The following is a 23756-nucleotide window of genomic DNA, read 5'->3' on the forward strand; positions in this document are numbered from 1 at the left end:
CCTTTGATAGAGCATGACTTAATTTTCCAGGTCACCTGGCAACAGCAGCCATCTTAGCTCATCAGCTAAGAATTGCTCAAGAATAGCCAACTGCCCAGATAAGATTCCATCTTGAACCTTCCTGGGAGAAACATCCAGGAAGGCAGAGAGATTGAGGAAGAGACGGAGACATTGTGAAAGAGTTCATGACTCAGTACAATATAACTGGGCAGCTAAACCTGAATGCTTGCAGAACCAGAAATCAGGAATTGTCTTCTCTCCTCACAATCTGCTCTCCTGTGGAATCTACCTGAATTCAACCACAGAGACTGTCACAGTTACCAGATGCGGTTCCAAGTGTTAACCACTTCATGGCAACAAGAAACTCAAACAACAGGCCCCAATAACAAATCACAGGTATTTATTGGGGTCTTGTAAGTATTCTTTGGGATTTATTGCTAATCATTTTAATCTCAATATCCTTAATTTCCTGTTCTAGCATTACAAGGTAATACAACATGGAAACAGACCTTTCAGTCCTGCTACTCCATGCTGACCATGTTCCCACTTGCCTGTGTTTGGCCATATCCCTCTAAACCTTCCCCATTCACGTACTTATCCAAATGTCACGGCACAGTAGCTCAATGGTTAGCACTGCCCTCTCACAGCGCCAGGGACCCGGGTTCAATTCCAATATTAAGTGAATGTCTGTTTCCATCGGGTGCTCTGGTTTCCTTCCAGAACTGTGCAGGTTAGGTGAATGGGCCATGCTAAATTGCCCATACTGTTCAGGGATGTGTAGGTTATATGCATTAGTCAGGGGTAAATATAGGGTAGGGGAATGGATGTGAGTGGGTTACTCTTCCGAGGGTCAGTGTGGACTTGCTGGGTCAAAGGGCCTGTTTCTAATAGGTAGCATGGTGGCTCACTGCACCAGGGGCCCGGGTTCAATTGCAGCCTCAGGTAACTATTTGTGTGGAGTTTGCACATTCTCCCCATGTCTGCGTGGGTTTCCTCTGGGTGCTCTGGTTTCCTCCCACAGTCCAAAGATATGCAGATTAGGTGAACTGGCCATGCTAAATTGCCCATAGTGTTCAGGGATGTGTGGGTTAAGTGCATTATTAGGGGTAAACATAGGGTCGGGGGAATGGGCCTGGGTAGGTTACTCTTTGGAATGGTTAGTGTGGATTTATTGGGCTGAAGGGTCTGTTTCCACAATGTAGGGATTCTATGTGTCTTTTACATGTTGTAACTGTACCGGCATCCACCACTTCCTCTGGCAGTACATTCCACACATGATAAAAAAGTTACCCTTCATGTCCTTTTTAAATCTTTCTCCTCTCATCTCAAAAACATGCTGCCTAATTTTGAACTCCCTCACCCTAAGGAAAGACCCTGCTATTCACCTTATCTATGCACTTCATGATTTTATAAACCTCCCTCAACCTCAAACATGCCAGTGAAAAAAAGTCCCAACTCAAAAAACTCAATCAAGTTCATGAGACACAATCTACCATACACAAAGCCATGCTGACTTTCCCTTATCAGCCTTGGTCTCTCCAAATCCATGTAAATCCTATCTCTCAGAATCACCTAAAACAACTTACTCACTACCAATGTCAGGCTCATAGGTCTATAGTCTCCAGGCTTCTCCTCACACTCTTTTTTAAATAAAGGCACAACATTAGCCACCCTCCAATCCTCTGGCATCTCACCTGTGGTTATAGACGACACAAATATTTCTGCTATGGGGTCTGCAATTTCTTCCCTAACTTCCCACAATATCCTGGGATACAATTGATCAGGTCCCAGAGATTTGTCCGCCTTTATGTTTTCTAAGACTTCCAGCATTACCTCTTCTGTGATATGGACTGCTTTTAAAACATCAATATTTATTTCCTTAAGTTCTCTGGCCTCCATTTTTTTCACCACAGTAATAACTGAGGCAAAATATTTATTTAGTATCTCTCCCATCTCCTGGGATTCAACACAGATCTTACTGATCTTTAAGCTGTCCTAATCTTTCTCTAGTTGTTCTTTTGGTCTTAAGGCACTTGTAGAATCTCTTTGGATTCTCCGTGACCTTATCTTCCAAGACTATCTCATATTCCCTCTTAAGAATGCCCCTATACCATTTATACTCTTGAAGAGATTCATTTGATCCCAGTTCTCTATATCTAATATCTTATTCTTTTTCACTCTTGACTAGAACCTCAATACCTTTATTTATCCATTGTTTTCTGCTCTTACCAGCCTTACCCTTTTCTCTAACAGGGACATCACACATTTTAACAATAATAATGATAATGTTAATAATGTTATTTATGTATCCTGAGGAATCCTCACTATCAACCTATCTAACCTTTAAGGAGAATGCATGAGTTATATTAATTTACAGGTCATTGTTCACTAACAGTTGACTGACCATATGAATGGCATGGACAGGGTCATGACAAATAGTGCGATCATCACTGAATCTCTCATTATCACCATCCTGGGGGTTTACCATTGACCAGAAGTTGAACTGGATTAGCCATATAAATACAGTGGCTGTGAGAACAGTCAGAGACTAAGAATTCTGCAGCAAATAACTCACCTCCTGACTCCCCAAAGCCTGTCCACCATCTACATGGAGTGTGATGGAATACTCCCCACCTGCCTGGATGGGTGCAGCTCCAACAACACAAATAGCTTGACAGGACAACACAGTCTGTCGCATTGGTAGGCCGTCCTCCATCTTAAACATTCACTCCACCGCCAATGCACAATGGGACAGTGCCATCTACAAGATGGACTGCAGCAGTTCACTATGATGATAATTAATTTTTTTTCCAACATACTAAGAGAGGTAAGTATCACCTATTTCCCCACATCACCAGAGGAATCAAACATAATAATAATATTGCTAGAGAAAATAGTTTATATTAATGCCATCCAGCAGGCTCCTGTCCATATCGAGATACAATCTCACAAACACACACTCACAACACATATGAATGTAAGCAAACACAGAGAAATATCCCAACAACGTACTTGCAGACATATGCCAATCTGATGGATCTATCGCTTCTTCTGATTGCTATCACAAACATATCCCTTCAAAAGGAATTGAAGTGAAATCAATGTGACATTGCCATCGCAAAAACAATAGTCACAACATAAACTTTTCAGAGTCAACAGCCAAATACTAAATCTTTCTTGTTAAATGGACTGTTCCGTACCTGTTCCTTTTGGTAAAGCAGTTGGTGTTCCTGACGAAGTATGTTTTCATAACACATGGAATAAGTCTCAAAGTTGCTGCGCTCTCTCCCCATTACATCACAGGCTAGAGACAGAAGGCAGTCTCTTAAATGGTCTTTGCTGAAAGTAATCTGTCAAAAATCATCAAATCTTTGAAGCACACAGCAATGTTTTGCTTCATATATGCATCATCGTAATGCTACAGATGGTGTGCAAGGTTTTTGGCTTCTGATTCCAACCACCCCACTCCCATGAGATTAAATGTTTAGTTAAATCGAAACAATAAGCAGGGTTAAGGGGAAAAGACGGAGACTGGGACAAAGTCAAGGTGCACATTTGTAGAGCACGTGCAGACAGATGGACCAAATGGCCTCCTACTGAACCATAACAATTCTGTAATGCGCTGACAGGAAATGAGACTGCAATTCTACTGAGAATTAATCTGTCACCCTTCAGGCATCACTCAACCCAAGTGAACATTCTAGTCTTGGTCTAATTGAAAGACTTTGCCCGGCTCTCAGGGGTATACCTGTGCGCACAGAGCATAGTTAATGGGAAATTAGCTGCTGGTGACCTCAGTGGGCAACCACAGGGGAATAGAGCCAGCTGTTTGTGCAGCAGCAGGAGAGGACTTTTGAGATCTGTTAAACTTGAAGTACTTTCCCAACAGAACAAAACTGAAGGCCAGGAGCGCACTGGTATATCTCATTGTATCTTACACTGTATTTTGTTATCTCTACACTCTCCTGGAGTTGTATTTATTGAGGAAAGCGTCGCAGGTTACCTTACCTGAGCCATCTTCGTCAACCCCTCTTTCCATTTAATCTCACTGCAGACAGTGATAAAAAATTCTAACCTTATCCACTCATTGGGAAATTCATGTAAATCGGCTGCAATGATAAGCCTGACTGGACTGTCCACTCAGTGTCGGTTTAACACAGTCAATCCGATCCAGAACACGTCTCTTGCTGTATTTGGAGCACCGCCATGTGTAGTTCTGGTCAGCATTTTATAGGAAGGATATGGAGGCTTTGGAGAGGGTGCAAAAGAGGTTTACCAGGATGTTGCCTGGATTGGAGTGTATTAGCTATAAGGAGAGGTTGGACAAATTTGAATTGCTTTCGCTAGAATGTCGGATGCTGAGGGGCAACTTGTATATAAAATTATGAGAGGCATGTTTAAGGTGGTTAGTCGGAGTCTTTTCTCCAGGATAGATATGTCAAATAGTAGGTGAGAGACAGAAAGTTTAAAGGAGATGTGTGAGGCAAGTTTTTTTACATAGCGGATGGTAGGTGCCTAGAACATACTGCCGGGGTGATGGTACAAGCAGATACATTAACAAAATTTAAGAGGCATTTTGACAGACACATGAACAGGCATGGAATAGAGGGAAATGGACCATGTTCCAGCCAATGGGATTACTTAATGACATCATGATCAGTATTGAGATAGTGGGCCGAAGGGGCTGTTCCTGTGTTGTACTGTTCTATGTTCTACGCTAACATAGCTTGTTTCACCAACAGACTCTCACTTACCTGAGTTTCAGCTCCTCTAAAATTCATTAACATATGATTGAAAGCCCGATGAAAAGAAAACAGATGTAACTTTATTTTTCATTTGGAATATTCTATAAATTAAATGTTCAAAAGAACAATGGAACATAGCTGATATTTATAGCATTACATAATGACTGTCTCTGACTTCAGGCAGCTAAAAAATAGCTTTAACTTTACAAGATCAACCATTTCAATCTTGACCAGAACAGCTATTTAGCTCATGAAAGGACCTTGTTAACCAAGACCTATTACTGGCATTTGATAACAAGTTCACAATTCATAAAGTCACAAGTTTATTTTGAGTTTTTAAAGTGCTGGCAAATCAAACTGGTTCTATACCTCTTTATCAGTCTCCTGTGAATGCTCATTCAATTTTTGAACAAAGTTTTCAACAATTTGAGGCCTCACTAACAAGACATTTTCTGTCATGGCTGAATGCTTCCAAACATCTGGAAGAAAGAAGAATTGTAAATGTTTACATTACATTTCTTCCCCTTTTTTAACCACAGTGTTTAAAACATCTTCAGTGCTCGCAAATCAGGTATTTTTAGTTCTACTGTCTTTCAGTTCCAACACATAATCATCTAATCTAATCCACTCATTAGGATTAAAATTAATAAATAAATTTTATTTATTTATTTTGATTATTTATGTGATTATTTGATTTATTAATTCATTTATAATTAATAAATAAATTTTATTTATTTATTATAAATGAATTAATAAATCAAATAATCACATTTTATAATCTTTTACCATTTCTAAATCATTTAAGATTAATAACAACTGGTTTGGCTCCTCTGGTGAAAAATTCCAGTAAAAGGGGCCATAAATTACATATGTCATAGAAAGTCAGGCAGAACTGGGAAAAAATTATGGTGTTCATTACCAAGAAGGGCCACTGGAGAGGACACTGTAAAGAGATTCAATGTTTTATTAAGTGGAAAAGATAGGGTAGATAAAGGTAAACTGTTTCCACTGGTTAGGGATTTTAGTACTACGGGATATAGTCTGAGAATTAGGGCCAGACTGTTCAGGAAAGATGGTCGGAAACACAAAGGGTGGTAGATATTTGGAACTCTCTTCTACAAACGGCAATGGATACTTGACTGGTTGTTCTTTTTAAACCTGAGATAGATTTTTTTTGTGTAAGGGATATGGGCAAAAGGCAGGTGTATCGAGGTAGGACAAAGATCATTCATGAACTCATTTAAAGATGGAACAAGCTCAAGGGGTAAATGGCCTACTCCTGTTTCTATGTTCCTTTGATATCCATTGATTTGAAGAAAACAGACAAGTTTAGTCTATGGATATCTAATGTTGTTAGAGTGTTCTTCAATTAAAATTTTAAAAATGAGAACATATTAGGCAGGAATTCATGAATCAAATAATCACATTTTATCCAATGAATCAGATATTGTTAGTTTCAGTAAACAGTACAGGTGAGAAACCAGAACACAGAGAAAGAGAAGGATGTAATTGTACTAGGATGAGAGGAGAATGAGAGGTAGAAGTTAGATGCATTTGTATAGCAACGTTTCTGGTTTCAGAGCCTCCTAAAGTATTTCACAGCAAATGGAATACTTTTTGAATCGTCATAATGCAAAAAGACCAGCCAATTGCACACAGCAAGATCCCACAAACAGTGGTGTTATAATATCTTTAGTGATGTTGAATGATGGACACATATTGCTATAATTACTAAGGAAAATTCCTCTGGTCTTCCTACAGCAGTGCTGTTGCAGATATGGGGAGGAAGTGGATGGCGTTGATGTCACTTGTCACTTGACTAGTAATCCAGAGTCCCAGGCTAATATTCCGAGGACGTTGGTTTGAATCCTACCATGACCCACAGTGAAACCTCCAGTTCAATAAAATCTGGTATTGAATGCCAGCCGACTAGGCTTTTTATCTGAATGCATGTAGCATTTCTAATAAGGTTGACGATAGAAATAAAAGAACATGACTTGATAGCTGTTAGGGAAATGTGGTGGCGAAACAGTAACCTGTGTAATGAAGAGTTCTCAGCCTTTCGCTGAACATGTCATTCCTTACCTATTGGCAGAGTTGCTTCGCCTCTGGCTCTTTCTGACATAACAAGTGTTACCTCCTTCGTGATTTTCTTTTGAAGCTCATGGATCATGTAACATTCCATGCTTTCAAGAATTTTGTGCAGCTTGCAACAAAAACAAAAGCAGACAAGGTGGTCAGTTATTTAAACTTTCATTTGATTTCTGTATTACGCCTGAGTGAGAGGTGGAAGGCCCACTTCGGTCCAATTATCACTCCATGGAGTTTAAAATGGGTGTGAAGTTGCCATCATTCCCACCAATATTTTTAATGGCAAGGTGGGACACTGTACAGAGCCTATTAGCTGCCAATAAGATATGGAGATAGCCGTACTTCCAGTCAGTAATGCAACCATTAATTAAATTAAAGGCTATGACGATTACACAAAATGTTGAGCTGTTTATGAGGACCTGCTTTGGAAAAACATGCCTTAAGAAGACAATTTAAACCAGATTTGGCCTTCATTCTGATGTATCCAACTTACCTGTTGAGTTTTCATCTCTGCTTTTGACGTCCCCTCTGGTGGGAGTAGTAGCTGGTTGTCCATCATCATTCTCTCGTACTCCTCTTCCATGCCTATTTGACCGGTGATCATTGTCAAAGCTGGGTACAGGATTTCCATTCTAGAGTGGAGGGCAAAGTCCTCAGTTTTAATGATTTTCTTGAAAACCATGTTTAGCAATCAACGAATGAGCAAGTTTCAAAAAACGTTCAGAGCTTAAAATGAATCTATCTGCTCTGTTTCGTGGATGCACAAGTTGTTCTTACGATCTGATACCTCACAAAAAACAGACTACTAAATGACTCGGGGATTAACGCAGCAACTCACCAAGCACATGCAAAGATATGAACCAGGAGCATAAGTAGGCCATTTGGCCCCTCTAGCCTGCTCCACCATTCAATAAGATAATGGTTGAAGTGTTTGTGTTTCTAAATCCACATTCTCATCTACTCTGTTAACTCTTGATTCACCTGCCCTAACAAAAACCTACCCACCTCGGCCTTAAAAGTGCTTAATGGACCCAACTTCACTGACGTCTAAGGTAAATAATTCCAAAGTCACGCAACTCTCTTGATTAAAACCTTCTCACCTTTGTTTTAATTTAGAAAACATCCTCTGACTTGTCTCCAATACATTTACATCCCTCCTTAAATAAGAAGATCAAAACCGCTTCCATCAATGTTGCGTATAACTGAAGCATAACATCCTTAATTTATGTTCAATTTTGCACATAATAAAGAATAGTATCCCATTAGCCTTTTTGATTATTTACTGCATAGTAATGTTTTGAGGCTTGAAATTACAGTCATTCTCAGTTAAAGTAATATTCTTCTTTCTCATTCTTCCTGTCAGTGAAAAACTACATATTTTCCCACATAATGCTGCCAGATTTTTGCCTACTCATTTAACCTATCAACATCTGTCTGCAATCTCCTTATGACATACTTCCTTGGATTCATCTGCAAATTTAGCTCCAATTCCTCCCCTCCCCTCATCAAGGTCATTGGTGTAAATTGTAAAATGTTGAGGCCCAATCAAAGATCCCTGTGGGATTCCACTTGCCACATCCTACCAATCAGACCCATTTATACACACTCACTGTATTCTGCTAGCCAGCTAATCTTCTATCCATGTTAATATGTTATTCTTGACAAAACACTTTTTTATTTACCACCAAAAACCTTTGATGTGGCATCTTATCAAACCCATTCTGGAAATATAAGTACAGTACATTTATATAAATGATTTGGATGTGAACATAGGAGGTACAGTTCGTAAGTTTGCAGATGACACCAAAATTGGAGATGTACTGGACAACGAAAGTTACCTCAGAGTACAATGAATCTTGATCAGGTGGGCCAAAGGGCTGATGAGTGGCAGATGGAGTTTAATTTATATAAATGTGACGTGCTGCATTTTGGAAAAGCAAATCTTCGCAGGAGTTATACACTTAATGGGCAGGTCATAGGGACTGTTCCTGAACAAAGAGACCTTGGAGGGCAGGTTCATAGTTCCTTAAAAGTAGAGTCACATGTCAATAGGATCGTGAAGAAGGCGTTTGATATGTTTTCCCTTCTTGGTCAGAGCATTGAATATAGGAGTTGGGTGTTCATGTTGCAGCTGTACAGGACATTGATTAGGCCACTCTTGGAATATTGTGTGCAATTCTGGTCTCCCTCCTATCAGAAGTCTATTGTGAAACTTGGAAGGGTTCAGGAAAGATTTACTAGGATGTTGTCAGGATTGGAGTATTTGAGCTATAGGGAGAGGCTGAATAGGCTAGGGCTGTTTTCCCTGGAGCATCGGAGGCTGAGGGGTGACCTTATGGAAGTTTATAAAATCATGAGGGTCATGGATAGGGTGACTAGACAAGGTCTTTCCTCTGGGGTGGGGAGTCAAGAACTAGAGGGCATAGGTTTAGGGTAAGAGGAGAAAAGGATTTCTAAGGGGCAACTTTTTCATACAGAGGGTGGTGTGTGTATGGAATAAGCTGCCAGAGGAAGTGGTAGAGGCTGGGACAATTACAACATTTAAAAGGCATGTGGATGGGTACGTGAATAGGAAGGGTTTAGAAGAATATGGGCCAAATGCTGGCAAATGGGACTAGATTAGATTACGGTATCTGATCGACATGGATGAGTTGGACCGAAGGGTCTGTTTCCGTGCTGTACATCTCTATGATTCTATGAGTACATGCTGAAAATGTGTTGCTGGAAAAGCGCAGCAGGTCAGGCAGCATCCAAGGAACAGGAGAATCAATGTTTCGGGCATAAGCCCTTCTTCAGGAATTTCTGAAGAAGGGCTTATGTCCGAAACATTGATTCTCCTGCTCCTTGGATGCTGCCTGACCTGCTGCGCTTTTCCAGCAACACATTTTCAGCTCTGATCTCCAGCATCTGCAGTCCTCATTTTCTCCTCTATGAGTACACGTACAGGCTCCTCTTTATCCACTGCATTCATTATTCCTTCCAAGAATTCCAATAAATTTATTAAACATGATTTTCCTTTGGCAAAACCATGCTGAGTCCTCTCAATTACCTTGAATTTTCCTAAAAGTGCAGATATAATGTCTTCAACAATCGATTCAAACACTTTTGCTGCAACAAACATCAAGCTATTTGGCCTATAGTTTTCCATTTACTACCTCTCTTTCCTCTTAAAGAAAGGGGTCATATTGTGTACTTTCTAATCTGATGGAACTTTTCCTGGTTCAAAGGAATTTTGTCAACTTTTCACTAAGGCATGTTCTACTTCATTGGCCACCTCTTAAAATGCTAGGAAGAAATTCATTTGAACAAAGACACTTAGCAGTTTGCTTAGTAACACTTCCCTCATAATGGTAATTTGCTGAATTCCTCCCTCTATTCCCGCTCTTATTTACAGCTCATGTGCCAGTTTACTACAGCTCACTCAGTGCCCACGTAGTTGCACTTACCTAGGTTTAAAATAGTCGTGTTAGCCCCAATCTTCTCCTTTTTAAGTTGGACATAAATTTCAATCATTACTGTCATCGTTGCTACCAAGGGATGCCTTTACTCTGAGGTTATTAATTAATCTTGTCACATTATATAATACAAAGTATAAAATGAGGTGTGCTATGATTTTGGAGAAGATTTGTAGCTCAGGTTGTGGATCAGGTTGTAAGTTTGCTTGCTGAGCTGGTCGATTTATTCTCAGACATTTCGTCACCACACTAGGTAACATCATCGGTGAGCCTCTGAGGAAGGGCTGATGTTCTGTCCCACTTGCTATTTTATGTGTCTTGGTCTGTTATAGTGGGTGATATCATTTCCGGTTCTTTTCCTCAGAGGTTGGTAAATGGGATCCAAATCAATATGTTTGTTAATGGAGTTCCAGTTGGAATGCCAGGCATCTAGGAATTCCCTTATGTGTATTTGTTTAGCCTGTCCAGGGATAGATGTATTGTCCCAGACGAACTGGTGTCCCTCTTTGTCTGTGTGTATGGATACTAGTGATAGTTGGTCATGTCTTTTGGTGGCTAATTGGTGCTCATGTATCCTGGTGGCTAGTTTCCTGCCCGTCTATGCATTGTAATGTTTATTGCAATCCTCGCAGGGTAGTTACTATATGACGTTCATTCTGCTGGGGTCCTTTAAATTCATCAGGAGCTGTTTCAGTGTGCTATTAGGTTTGTGAGCTACTATGATGCCTAGGGGCTGGAGTAGTCTGGTCATCATCTCCGAGATGTCTTTAATGTACGGCTGGGTGGCTAGACTCTCTGGGCGTGATGTGTCTTCTTGTTTCAGTCTGTTGTGTAAGAATCGGCAGACTGTGCTTATCAGGTACCTGTTGTTCTTGAATACATTATACAGGTGTTTTTCCTTGAATTCTCATAGTTCTGGGGTGCTGCAGTGTGTTGGGGTTCATTTAAATAATGTTATGATGCAGCTCCATTTGTGGGTGTTGGGATGATTGCTTCTGTAGTTGAGTATCTGGTCACTGACGCTGACCAGATACTGGTCAATTCGACTGGGACAACACATCCATCCAGGACAGGCTAAACAAAGACACGCACGGACATTCCTAAGGGCCTGGCATTCAAACCAGAATACCATCAATAAACACATAGATTTGTACCTCATTTACCAACCTCTCAGAAAAAGAATTGGAAGTGATACCACCCGCTGTTACAGACCGAGACACATAAATAGCAAGCGGGACAGAAGACTAGCACTTCATTGGACGCTCAGCAATTAATGGTACCTAGCATGATGATGAAATATCTGAAAATAAAACTATCAGCTCAGCGAGCAAGCATACAACCTGACTAGATCCTCTCTGGTTGGTTCCAGAACACAATGTTGTCAGAAATTATCTTGAGGGCATTCTAATAGCTTTTCATTCAGGCAACTGCTGTTGATCTGATTTTTCTACTTAATTTGTAGGCTAAAGACATCTCTGCACCTTTCACATTTCCTTCCAAATCCACAACCTCTTCCATCTAGAAGGACAAGTGCAGTAAATACATGGTTACATCACCTTCTGCAAATTGTCCTCTGAACCACTCACCATCCTGACCTGGAAGTATGTCACTGTTCCTTTAATGTCACTGGATCGAAACCCTGAGGGTGTCCCTATACCCGAATGCTTGCAGCTGTTCAAGAAGGCAGCTTACCACCACCTTCTACAGTGCCATAAGGGAAAAGCAGTAAATTCTGGGCCAGCCAGTGATCCTATGAACAAATAAAATTAAAGTTGTAGCTATTGCACAGCACCTAGCTGCAGTCCAATGTGGAAGCTCCAAACACAAATGATTGGTGATCATTTATTATAACAGTTTTATCCCCATCCACTTCACCATTCCTTCTCCAGCAACTGATGACCTTGGACTTTCTCCCAGGTTCTTTTCATTTTCTCCCGGCTACCAATTTTTATGGACCTGGGCATAAGAAGGAGTGATATCTTCATGCAACTAAGGATGAGCAACAAATAATGGCCCAGCCAGCAATGCCTATATACCATGAACACATACAACAAAGGGAGCCATTACCAATTGGGATGTCCTGCTCAAAATGGGTATCGTAATATGAGCTTTCAGTTAGAATTTTTTAAAAAACTGGACAGGAACAAGCTGTGAAATGACTGCTGCAAATCATGTGACCTTGGAGTATTTAATTAAATCTGGCCATCCATCCAGTGAATTCACACATCTCTCTGTTTCAGGGTGGGTTAACACCAGAGGAACTGCAGAATCCAGTCCTAAGGAAGGAAACATTAACTCTGATTTCTCTCACAGATGCTGCCAGACCTGCTGAACTTTTTCAGGAATTTCAACTTTTGTCTCTGATTTACAGCAGGTCTTTCAGCTTTTATGCAGAACCTCTGGACTGTCCATCTCCAGGCGTCATTGTAATCAAAAGAGGAGATTGCAACTCAAATGGTGACAGATAGAAGTGAAAGTCATTCTGCTGTTTCAAACTTTCCTAAAGCTTCAAGGTGCTAAACCACATGGCGGGCCGGAATTTTCTTCCATTGAGAGATGGATGTTAAAGTGGGAGGAATGAACATTTTTTGGAGGGGGTGTGGGGAGTAAATAGGTAGGGGTTCACTATGAGATTATGTTCTTCTTAGGCCATTACACAGTCATGAATGGGTATAAAGTGTTAAATGTTATGATAGGTAGTTCTATTCCATCAGGAGCTACTGGGCTCCAACATCCAGTTTTATTTTCGAGGCATCTATATAGTGCTTCCATTTTCAGCAATTCAGGAGCATCACTCTGCTCATTGCACCCGACCACCACAGAGACGTCAGTGAGCTGGCAGAAAGCAGCATCAGGGTTCAGCGCTGTTTCCCTACAGGTTTCCCTGAAGGAAATCCAGCAGAGAAGGGGAAGTTTCTCCCCAAGGATGGCAGTAAAAGGCCATTCCACCTGATGAAAGCAGGACTTGCTCAGGGGGCTGTGGGGGTCAGCAATCACAGGCTGCTCAAGAGAATTTGTCTCTAGTGCCACAGGAAGGTAAATGATCTGCTGCTCTCTGACAGGATGCCCATGTGCTTCATGGTCCTGCGAGTGTGAGTTAGTGCTGTATAGTTGTCCCTGCAGTGGACTGTCACACAAGCATCTCCATTCGAAACCTCGAGTACAATCAATGTCTGTCACTCCATTGCAGCAACGAATGTAACACCGCCGGTACCATAGTGATACTGTGTTTCATAGGATTCACACTTCAAACAAAAACAAAGAGCTATAACAATCAAAGATGATGTACTGTCAGCTTTCCTCACAACTAGTGACTGTAAAGAAACATTTGGCCATTTGTAACTTCATTGGTAAAGAATTGCCAGTCTAATGTTCATACCTATATATCGCAAACACAGGAAAAAGAAGATGATTTGCGTTGTTGAATAGGATACTATAAAGAAGGATAGAGTTATATATTCACATTGATCCTCCTCACCTGTAAACTTTGCAAAATTGTTTGTAGAGGCTCACAGAGCTGATTTGTTCCACGCTAAGCTTTAACCTGCCCCATTCCTCCTTAAACACCTCAAGTTGTTTCCATAATATTAAGAATGATTTAAGAGCCATGTACACTGACGTAGGGTCCTTTGCTTTCAAAGAGGGAGCTACTCTGCTGACTGAGGATTGTTTTCCATCTTCCTTTAATTCAACAGCATCCTCCTGTGGTAAACACCAAAAATCATAAGGTTGAGCCAAGTGAATTCATGTGTTTCAGAGTAAATTGTATTTTATAATATCCAAACATCAGCTGGACTAAGAATGTTCACTTCGTTGTCAGAAGTAGATCGTAAATAGATGTAGTATGAACAAGGTGGGTGGCTTCCCTGTAACATAATATAGAAAAAAAATGAAGTCACAAACTGCTGTAAGTGGCAGCTGGGTGGCTGAGCCTCGATTCTACAAAACTCTGCCTGTAGACTAGCAATTGTACAAATCTAACATTAGTCCCAATCATGTCATGAATATTTATACAGGGAAAACACTGCAATTTTACAAAGTGTAATTGCTGAAAATTTACCTGCTGAGTTTTAGTCGCCGTGTCAACACTTGACTCCTCATCCTTTTCATTCAACAGGTCACTCCCGCTCTGTATCACGTCTTCCATCAAAAGAGAGACACCAAGTAGCTCAGCATTAGCTACACTTCGGTCATGATCATTCAGTCTACACAGGCAGATCTGGATCAGACAGGAATGGCAACAATTCTGATAACCATCCAGCTCTAAAGCATCAATCACATTGCCTGAGTCCCTGGCATCTTTGGTGATCAGCAGCAAATTAGTGCTTGCAATGGCAATAATCTTTCAGTCGCAATGTTGTTGCACATCAATGGCACTGCCCAGACTGTTATCTTAAAATCTCCAACAATGTACCATCCCAAGATACAATATAAAGACTAAAGCCAATGGCTGAAGCTCTTCCCATTAAAAAAATGCAACCGGATGAGTGATTTTACCTGCATCCCGTACTCAATAATTTGGAAGTTGCCAAGCATCACTGGGACAAATCCTTCTCTTGCTAAGAACGCCCTCCAGGGAAAGAGTACAGAGGCCTGGAACAGAAAATACTGGGTCAACAAAGGAGAAAAGCTCAGTTACAAAGTATAAAAAGTAATATGTTGCAGATGCTGTAACTCTAACAAAAACAGGAAATGCCAGAAACGTTCAGTGGGTCAGGCAGCACGTCTGGAGGGGGGGGGTGGGGGGAGGCGGCGTTAATATTTCAGGCCAAGGTCCCTTTGTCAGGACCATTTTTGTTGCTTTCTGGCTTTATTTCTATAATGAAGCAACCCTCATTAAAGATTCTCTCTCTCTTAGTCAATGATCTGAAACTTGGAAGCGTTGTGAACTGTCTAATGTTAAACTTTAAAAGGACATTGACAAGATGGTGGAATGGATGCACAACAGGAAAAGAGAAGAGTGGAGTGATCCATTTTGATAGGAAGTCCACAGAGAAGCAATATGACTTAAAGGGTGTAACTCTAAAGGGGGTGCAGAAACTAAGTGTTCTGGGTGTATATGTGGACCAATCATAGAAGATGGCAGGATAAGCTGAGAACATGGTTAATAAAAATTTTTTAAGAGGGGCTTAGAGGTAAACAGCAAGGAGGTTACATCTAACCTGTATAGTACACTAGAGAATTGGGTTCAGTTCTGGACACCTCTCTTTAGGAAAGATGTGAATGTATTAGAAAGTGTGCAAGGAAGATGCTTGAAGATGATTCCAGGGATGAGGAACCCTCATCACATAGACAGACAGACTGGAAATTGGAAAGATTTTCCTTGAAGAACAGAATTTTTAAGAGGAGCTTTAATAGAAGTATTCAAAATCTTGCGGGGTCTGGACAGAGTAGATAGGGAAAAACTGCTCCCATTGGTAGTGCAAGCGGGCAAGAGAGCTGCCCTGCATTTGCCACGGGACTATGCCTACATCGGTAAAACTATAGGAATTCATTTCTTGTTTTAAACGGCAGCCGCAGCTTAAACCCACAGAACTCAGCAGCTGCCGGTTCGCCCACGTGACCAGGAGATGGGAGCCAGAGGACAGATCAAATCCACACTAGGCCAGACACTAACCATGACTCAGAGACCGAAACTCCGGAGCTAATTAATATGGAAACCCATCTCTAATCAAATCAAGAGACTGATTGAAACACACCCATATTCATCAATACAGAACCATCCTGACACAAAGGACAGGCATCACCAGACAGGAACGAACAGACTAATACACACCAGCACCCCAAGGGGACAAAGGGGGGTGCTAGCCTCCAGCCCTCACAGAGAGAGACAAGCAGACAGTACCCAGACCCGTTTACATAATCCAATTAGCACCCTATTGTGTGTACACTGCAACTCTCCTGGGACGGCAAAAAACCCACCATTTGCACCTACTCCAGCGATGATGGGGAACTATCATCCTATTCATACTCAAAATCCTCACATCCTGACAAAGAAAGGTATATAATGTGTAGAAGCAAGCGGGAACAGCAGAACAGCCGAGATTCGGACCTCGGTTGGTCTCTGCCGGTGTTACTGTATCAATAAACGTTACCGATTGTTGAACCGTACTCTGGGCTCGGACTGATATCATTTCATCCGCGCTAACAATTGGGGGCTTCGTCCTGGTTAATGACGGCTGCTGGATCCCTGCGACAGCACTGGGTGAGTATCTTTACTCTTTTACTTCTCGCGTAAAAGTCTCCCAGTGCCCCGCGAGGGACTTCACTGCCGACCGTTATCTGAACCTGTGAACAGAGAGAGTGTAACGGTAGAGTACTCTTTAAAAGTGTGTGTGTGTGTGAGTGATCCTTTGCAGGTGGGCGATTGGGGTCGCGGAACACTAGTAAATGTGTGCGTGATTATTATTATTGTCGTTTATTGTTAATGTGCCACTGTGACTGACGGACTATCCTTGGACTGACGACTCTAGGTATGAGACCCCAACAGATTAACCCCCCTGTTTAAAAACCGACCAAACAAGCCTTCCTGGTTGACCTCTGCAGTGGGAGATACGTTGAGCCCAGTTTTTGCGCCTTCCTTGCGTACGCGGTAGAGGCTGGGAGGTCTACACGCGCTACATGAAGGGAAGTCCTCCAAACCAGCCCGAGACGCGGAGCCATCTGCGCTAACAGTAGAAGGATAGGGAAACAGGAGGGTTAGATTTAAGATCTAAGAATAAATAGAGACATGAAGAAAGTCTTTTTGTGATCTACCAGTGGTCAGGATGTCGAATACATTGACAATGCTCTGGAGACAGAACATTCAAGAAGCAATTGGGTTATTATCTGAAAAGGAAGAACAGCCAAGGCTATGAGGAGACAAATAGGAAATGGCATTCGGTAAGTTGCTCCTTTGGTGATCCAGTGCAGACACGACAGGCTGAATGGCCTTATTCCATGCTGTAACTGCTCTGAGAAAGCATCTTTTGTTATTTTACAGTTCATTACACTAACCAGGGGAAGTTACAAAAATGTAACAGGAAATGCTGATAGAGTAGCAGACAGACTTGGATTTAACTCGCACTTAACTCAGCCACTAGACGTCTCAAAGCACTTTCCAGTTAACTAAGTCTCTTTTGAAATCTCGTCCCTGTTAGAATGAAGGAAATGTGGAAGGCAATTCTGCATCAGCCAACTCCCATAGGCAGCAATGTGATGACGAAAAGATAAACTGCTGCTTGTATTGCAGTTTGAAGTATAAAGGTTGATCAGGGCAACAGGAATAACTCTCCTGCTGCTCTTCAAAAGATGAATGGATTTCTCTATCCATCTGAGTAGCCAGATGGGACTTGCTGCCTCAATTTAATCTCTCAGTGCCAGCTTAATCTTTGTGCTCAAACCCTGGACTGGCACTTGAACCTAGGAGCTTCCACAGATGTGAGTTGGGAGAAGACTCACATGAAGCACCAACATTGACCAGTTCACTGAATGTTCTGACTCCAAGCTGGACATGCGATGCGATTCTATGTGAGATGGCAGGGATTATGCCACAACTGGTTCAATTCTTGATGCTGTTGTTAACAACGTAGAGCTGTTGAAAACAATCTTTGCCTGATTTTGAACAGTTCAGCACAGACATTGCTGATCCCCAGCACATACTGACCTTGTGACTCCAGGCATCCAGGGGCGCTGGTAGAGTAAGCAATGATCCATACAGGCTGCTGTCTGCAGAGTTACTCATGGTTGGCAGTGCTTGACACATAGAGTCTGTCACTGATTGAAATGCTGCCACATTGCCAACAGACAAGAAAGTTTCTCTGTAAAAAAAGGCAAAATAAAAATGGTAATTATCAGCACCGAAGAAGATACAATATCTACTTTCAGTTCAGCTGCCTTCATTCACAGCCAGTGTGAAAGGTCAATGAGTGAATATGAAGGTTAGTATTCCACAATACACTGTGGGCATCAATAACCAAATAGTATTCAAATCAGACCACATCAAACATCCATATGGTAGGCTAGATAACTGCAATTACTTGTACTAGGTAACTATCATTACTGGCAATAATCAATAAATAATAGACAGGACTCTTGTAATATAGCGGTAGTGTCCCTGCTTCAAAGCCAGCATGACCCAGGTTCAAGGCCCACCTACTCTGCAGGTGTGTAAGAAAATCTCTGAACAGGTCGATCGCATTAAACAAAAAAATGGCCATTTGATGGTGGTTTTTTAAAAAAAAAGTGCAGAGGTGTAGAATAGCATCTCCTCACAAAAAGAAATAAATATTAGATGGAATGCAGAGTTATTCATGTGTGCATGACAGAAAGAATTTAAATATAAGAGTGCATAATCTCTTGCATTGCAAATTATTTGCCAGTAGACTGCATTAATTCCTTCATTATAAATTGAAATATCAAATGCTAGACATACTAATCAAAATAAAAAGAAACTGCCTTCAGCAAAAAAAACCCTTAAAAATGTAATCTAAAAGGAATGATCTATTGCACAAACAATCACAGATGACTAAAGCAATTTCAAAGCCAGAATTTAATTTCTGGGCTCAGGTGGCATGTATAAACTGCCTGAGGTTCACTGTTGTGATTCAGGATATTAACTGAACTCTCTCATGATGTTACTAATAAACAATCTGGCATCATTGATAAAAAGGACAGATGGATATTAATGTTTTGATTGTGAATCAACAACAAATTGATTCTACCATTCAAATAACACAATAAAATATAAACAGTAGCTTCCCTGTTTCTTTTATGGATGGTTTAGTTGGATGTTGGTGGAGTTGTGAAACAGATCATGGTTTAGTTTGGATTCTTTCCTTAAACAATAAAACATAGAGAAACAGAAATGATCAGTTTACAATTGAGGACGTAACTGTAGCTGATTCAAATCAGATATGAGGGTGAAAGTAAGACAAACTACACTATTATTTTTAAAAATGGGTAATATCTCTTCAAACCTGTTCGATTCCATCTTGTGTCACTGTGACTATTTCAAGTATTTCAACAATAAATTACATTTGGTGTTATTTACACAAGAATCTGTAAGTGTCTGTGTAGGTGTAAGTGTTCAACTAGGTGTAAGCCCATGTGTAAGCATGTGAGAGCGAGAGAGAGAGACAGAGGCAGAGACAGAGAATGGGAGCTACAAAAGGAGATAGAGACAGAGAGAGGTTAATTACTTAAAAAAAAATGTTCAATCAGTTCCCTGATATACCTCTGATTATGAATGGATTAATGCTGGATTTTTTCTTTGCTTAATAATGTAGTAAAGAGCTTGAAGTTTCTCTTGCCGGTAGAACAGAGGTAGACACCCTGTGCTTTGTGCATTGCTCTTGCTAAACAGACTGGCCACTTGAAGAAATCTTATTCTCAGTGCAGTGTTCTTATCACACAATGCAACATCAGCATGACCTGTTTCATTGATATAAATATCTATTTATGAATAAGCAGTGAGTTTCATCCCACTGAGCAATTAAAGTTTACATTACATTAAGGTTATATCAATCTAATTTAGATTGTTTTAATTTAAATGTAATTACATTGGTGACTACATTTCAAGTGAGATCATTGGTCATTACAATGAGTCTCTCGCCTATTGCAGCTCCAATCATGGATTCCCGTCTTTAGCAGTTTCAGTAAATTTACCTGAATTGAAACAGTGTTGTTCACTTCTTTAAATTGCCTAAAGCCTATCTGTTTTAAATTACTGAGTTCCCTGGTTCTGTTCCTGGATTAGACATGTTTCTCTTTTGACTTTTTTCTACTTGTGCCACCTGGTATCTGTGGGGTTATAGTCAAGGTTAGAGTGGTGCTGGAAAAGCACAGCAGGTCAGGCAGCATCCGAGGAGCAGGAAAATCAACGTTTTGGGCAGGAGCTTTTCATCAGGAATTCCTGAAGGGCTCCTGCCCAAAACATTGACTTTCCTGCTCCTCGGATGCTGCCTGACCTGCTGTGCTTTTCCAGCACCACTCTAATCTTGACTCTAATCTCCAGCATCTGCAATCCTCACTTTCACCTCTGTGGGATGATAGCCCAATCTGAGCTGATTTTTTGGGCTATTTAAACATCTCCCACTGTATCAGAAATGTTTAGTTTAGATTCATGCAACCCTTAATGGCTCTTCATTCTGAGACTGATCTAGGATTTGCGATCAATCCCACAAACCATCACCACATGCTGCAGCCTCTAACTCGGTGCTGAAAGAGCAGATTTCTCCAGTCTGCTGAAGTGTTGCCAACAGGTTGTAGGGATTGACTGTGCCCTGCATCAGCAGGATCCACTTCCTTGCAACCTTCTGGGGTACCAACACATTTACCTCATTAGGATTGGTGCCACTAATTTAAATCTTTAGGTCCATGCTGACCACCATGTTGTTTCTGCATTTTCTAAATGTATAGGGGACCATGGTATTGTCACAGAGCTAGTAATCCAACGAGCCAGTCTAATAAGGGATCTTGTGGCACCACGATAGTCTGCCTCTGTACCAGGGTTCTGGGTTTGAGTCCCACCCGTCCCAAAGGTGTTACATTTCATGTCTAGCCAAGTTGATTCAAAATAGTTTCAGGATTTACATGGTCTCCTGTGTGTGAGAGTTGGACACTATCTAGTCTACCAAGAACAATGTCGCCAGGTAAACAAGATGTAGTCTATTGCATCATTGTGACTAATAACACAGCAGAATAGGTCCTAACTATTACAAAGACCTAGCCTCAGCTCTGTCTTCCATGAGATCCTCCTTTACTTTCTCACCATGATCTCAGCACAGTGGGGGGTGCTATTGCATTCTATCAAGTATTAACCCTTTCAATCCTTCCAGGGCCACATACAGCACCAATCACTTGGCCAGAACTCGACAGAACATGCAGTAATTAACCAGCAATAACATTTCCATTCAAATAGTATTTGTTAGAAAAGGTCCTTTACCTAATTAAATGGCGAACAGCTGCATCAAACTGCAAGAACATGACCTCTCTTTTGAGGATGAGGAGCTTTGCGACTGAGGCAGGGTCTCGTGGATTGGAAAGATCATCGACCTGAGCCTGAATCTCCTGAAGCTCAGAACCTGCCCCAGTAGGAAACAGCAAAACAGCATGATATTTAATAACTCATAGCTCTATCAATAGGGACTTATAGTACAAACGCAAGGAGGGTATGCTGAATTTATGTAAGACAACAGTTGGCCTCAGCTAGAATACTGCATCCAGTTCCGGGCACCACTCCTAAGACAGGAGGTGAAGGTGTTGGAGAGAGTGCAGAAGAGATTCACAAAAACTGAGGAGCTTCAGTTACACAGATTGACTAGAGAGGTCAGAATGGGAGAAAAGAAAGCAGAGTGGTGATTTGATAGAGGTATCCAAAATCACGAGGGGTCTGAATGGAATAAAATAAATTAAAGGATCACAAGAAGATGAGACAACCATGGGAATATAGAAAATAGGAGCAGTATGTGCCCTGGCATTGTCCTCAAAAGTGCAATCTTTACACGGAATCGGAGCAGCATCTGTCTTTTTCCCAGTTTTCTCACTCCGAGTGGAACTGCCAATTTCCAGGATACTGATCCCAGCTACTGGGGGCTTTGTGCTACTGTGAGTTTATGCTCATTAGGGACTGGACTGGCACTGCAAAATTATTCAGCTTAGGCAACACATTACCCCATCTACATGAACCTGTTCAGGGTGGATATGTGAAATCATAGAGGGCATAGGTTTAAGGTGAGAGGGGAAAACTTAAGGCAGATTTGCGAGGTACATTTCATATGCAGAGGATGTTAGGCTTGTACAGTGCCAGGGACCTGGGTTTGATTCCACCCTCAGGTGACTGTGTGGAATTTGCACATTCTCCCTGTATCTGCATGAGTTACTGTCAGGTGCTTCAGTTTCCTCCCACAGTCCAAAGATGTGCAGGTCAGGTGGATTGGTCATGGGAAAGTCCGGGATTTGGAGTGGGTCTGGTGGGACGCTCTTTGGACAGCTAGTATGGTCTGCTTCCACACTAGGGATTCTATGCTGCCAGGGGAGGTAGTAGATGTGGATATAGTAGCAATGTTTAGGAAGCATTTATACACACAATTGAACTAGAGGGGATATGGACCATGCTTAGACAGATATGATTAATTTAAAATGGCATCATGGTCTGTTCGATGTTCTAACTGTGATGCAGCAACTAATGACTGCCCCATTCAACTACCATTATACACAGTATGCTTTCCATTTCATATAATCATTATTTCAAGAAAATAACACGTTTTACTAGTCTTAAATGGTGCCCTTTAACATTAGTTATAAACCTGTACTGGTTTCTTGAGCCACAAAACCATGGAAGTGTAAGGAATGAGCTGTCAAAGGAAGCAGTGGAGGCTGGTACAACTACAACATTTAAAAGGCATCTGGATGGGTATATGAATAGAGCTGAAAATGTGTTGCTGGAAAAGCGCAGCAGGTCAGGCAGCATCCAAGGAACAGGAGAATCGACGTTGCGGGCATAAGCCCTTCTTCAGGAATGAAGAAGGGCTTATGCCCGAAATGTCGATTCTCCTGTTCCTTGGATGCTGCCTGACCTGCTGCGCTTTTCCAGCAACACATTTTCAGCTCTGATCTCCAGCATCCGCAGTCCTCACTTTCTCCTCGAGGGTATATGAATAGGACAGATTTAGAGGGATTTGGGCCACGTGCTGGCAAATGGGACTGGATTAGGTTGGGCTATCTGGTTGGCATGGACGAGTTGGACCAAAGTGTCCGTTTCCATGCTGTACATCTCTATGATGTTATGGTCCTTTCATGAGCTATCAGTTCTTCTCAGCTAGAGGCAGTTGGCATCTCTAATTGGACAGAGTGCCTGCTGCCTGAGCAGCTTTTTAATTAAAATTCTCTTACAAGATGTGGACATTATCGGTTACACCAACATTTGTCGCTCTTCCCTAATTGCTCTTAGGAAGGCGGATTATGAGCAACCTTTGTGAACTGCTGCAGACCACGTAGTATAGGCGCAGGGATTTTCTCCAGGATTTTGATCCAGTCACAGTGAAGAAACAGTGATGTAACTCCAAGTCACGATGAAATGTGGTTTGGCAGGGGGAGGGGGACTTGTGGAGACTGGAGGATCTCGTGCATCTGCTGCACTTACAGCAGAGGTTTAGAAGGTGTTATTGAAGAGGTTTGGCAAGCTACATCTTGCAGATGTTACATTTACATCTAAATGTGCTGACATGAGAACCACACAGTTCAGATGCAGGATCAGGACATAACATTTACCTGGTTATCAGGATCCCAAACCCACTTTGAAAATTCATCCCCTTGTAGTTAAATTCCTTCAGAGCTTTGCTCCTTTATACCTCTGTGAGCTCCTCTAACTCTATCTTCCTGAAGTGTAACTTCCTCAGTCTATGGCATCTTGTTTTATTTCTTTCACTTTACTATTGGTAGCATTCAGCTGCCTCGGCCCAAAACAGCAGACATGCTCTCTAAA

At 41.4% G+C, this 23756-nt stretch overlaps 1 protein-coding gene across 1 annotated transcript in view; it reads right to left on the reverse strand.

Moving 5' to 3' along the window:
- The window catches only part of LOC140458135 (coiled-coil domain-containing protein 162), a 125340-nt gene that overhangs the window by 39954 nt on the left and 61630 nt on the right, over positions 1-23756 (reverse strand). The window contains exons 16-24 of the mRNA XM_072552251.1: positions 21216-21354; positions 17937-18090; positions 14789-14884; positions 14352-14510; positions 13770-13993; positions 7330-7468; positions 6831-6951; positions 5115-5224; positions 3201-3350 (exon numbers count right to left, since the gene is read on the reverse strand). Of these exons, the coding sequence (XP_072408352.1) occupies positions 3201-3350; positions 5115-5224; positions 6831-6951; positions 7330-7468; positions 13770-13993; positions 14352-14510; positions 14789-14884; positions 17937-18090; positions 21216-21354 (1292 nt within the window). The remainder of the gene's footprint in view (positions 1-3200; positions 3351-5114; positions 5225-6830; positions 6952-7329; positions 7469-13769; positions 13994-14351; positions 14511-14788; positions 14885-17936; positions 18091-21215; positions 21355-23756) is intronic.

The sequence above is a fragment of the Chiloscyllium punctatum genome, chromosome 3 (assembly GCF_047496795.1).
Source record: "Chiloscyllium punctatum isolate Juve2018m chromosome 3, sChiPun1.3, whole genome shotgun sequence".
NCBI classification, from domain to species: domain Eukaryota; kingdom Metazoa; phylum Chordata; class Chondrichthyes; order Orectolobiformes; family Hemiscylliidae; genus Chiloscyllium; species Chiloscyllium punctatum.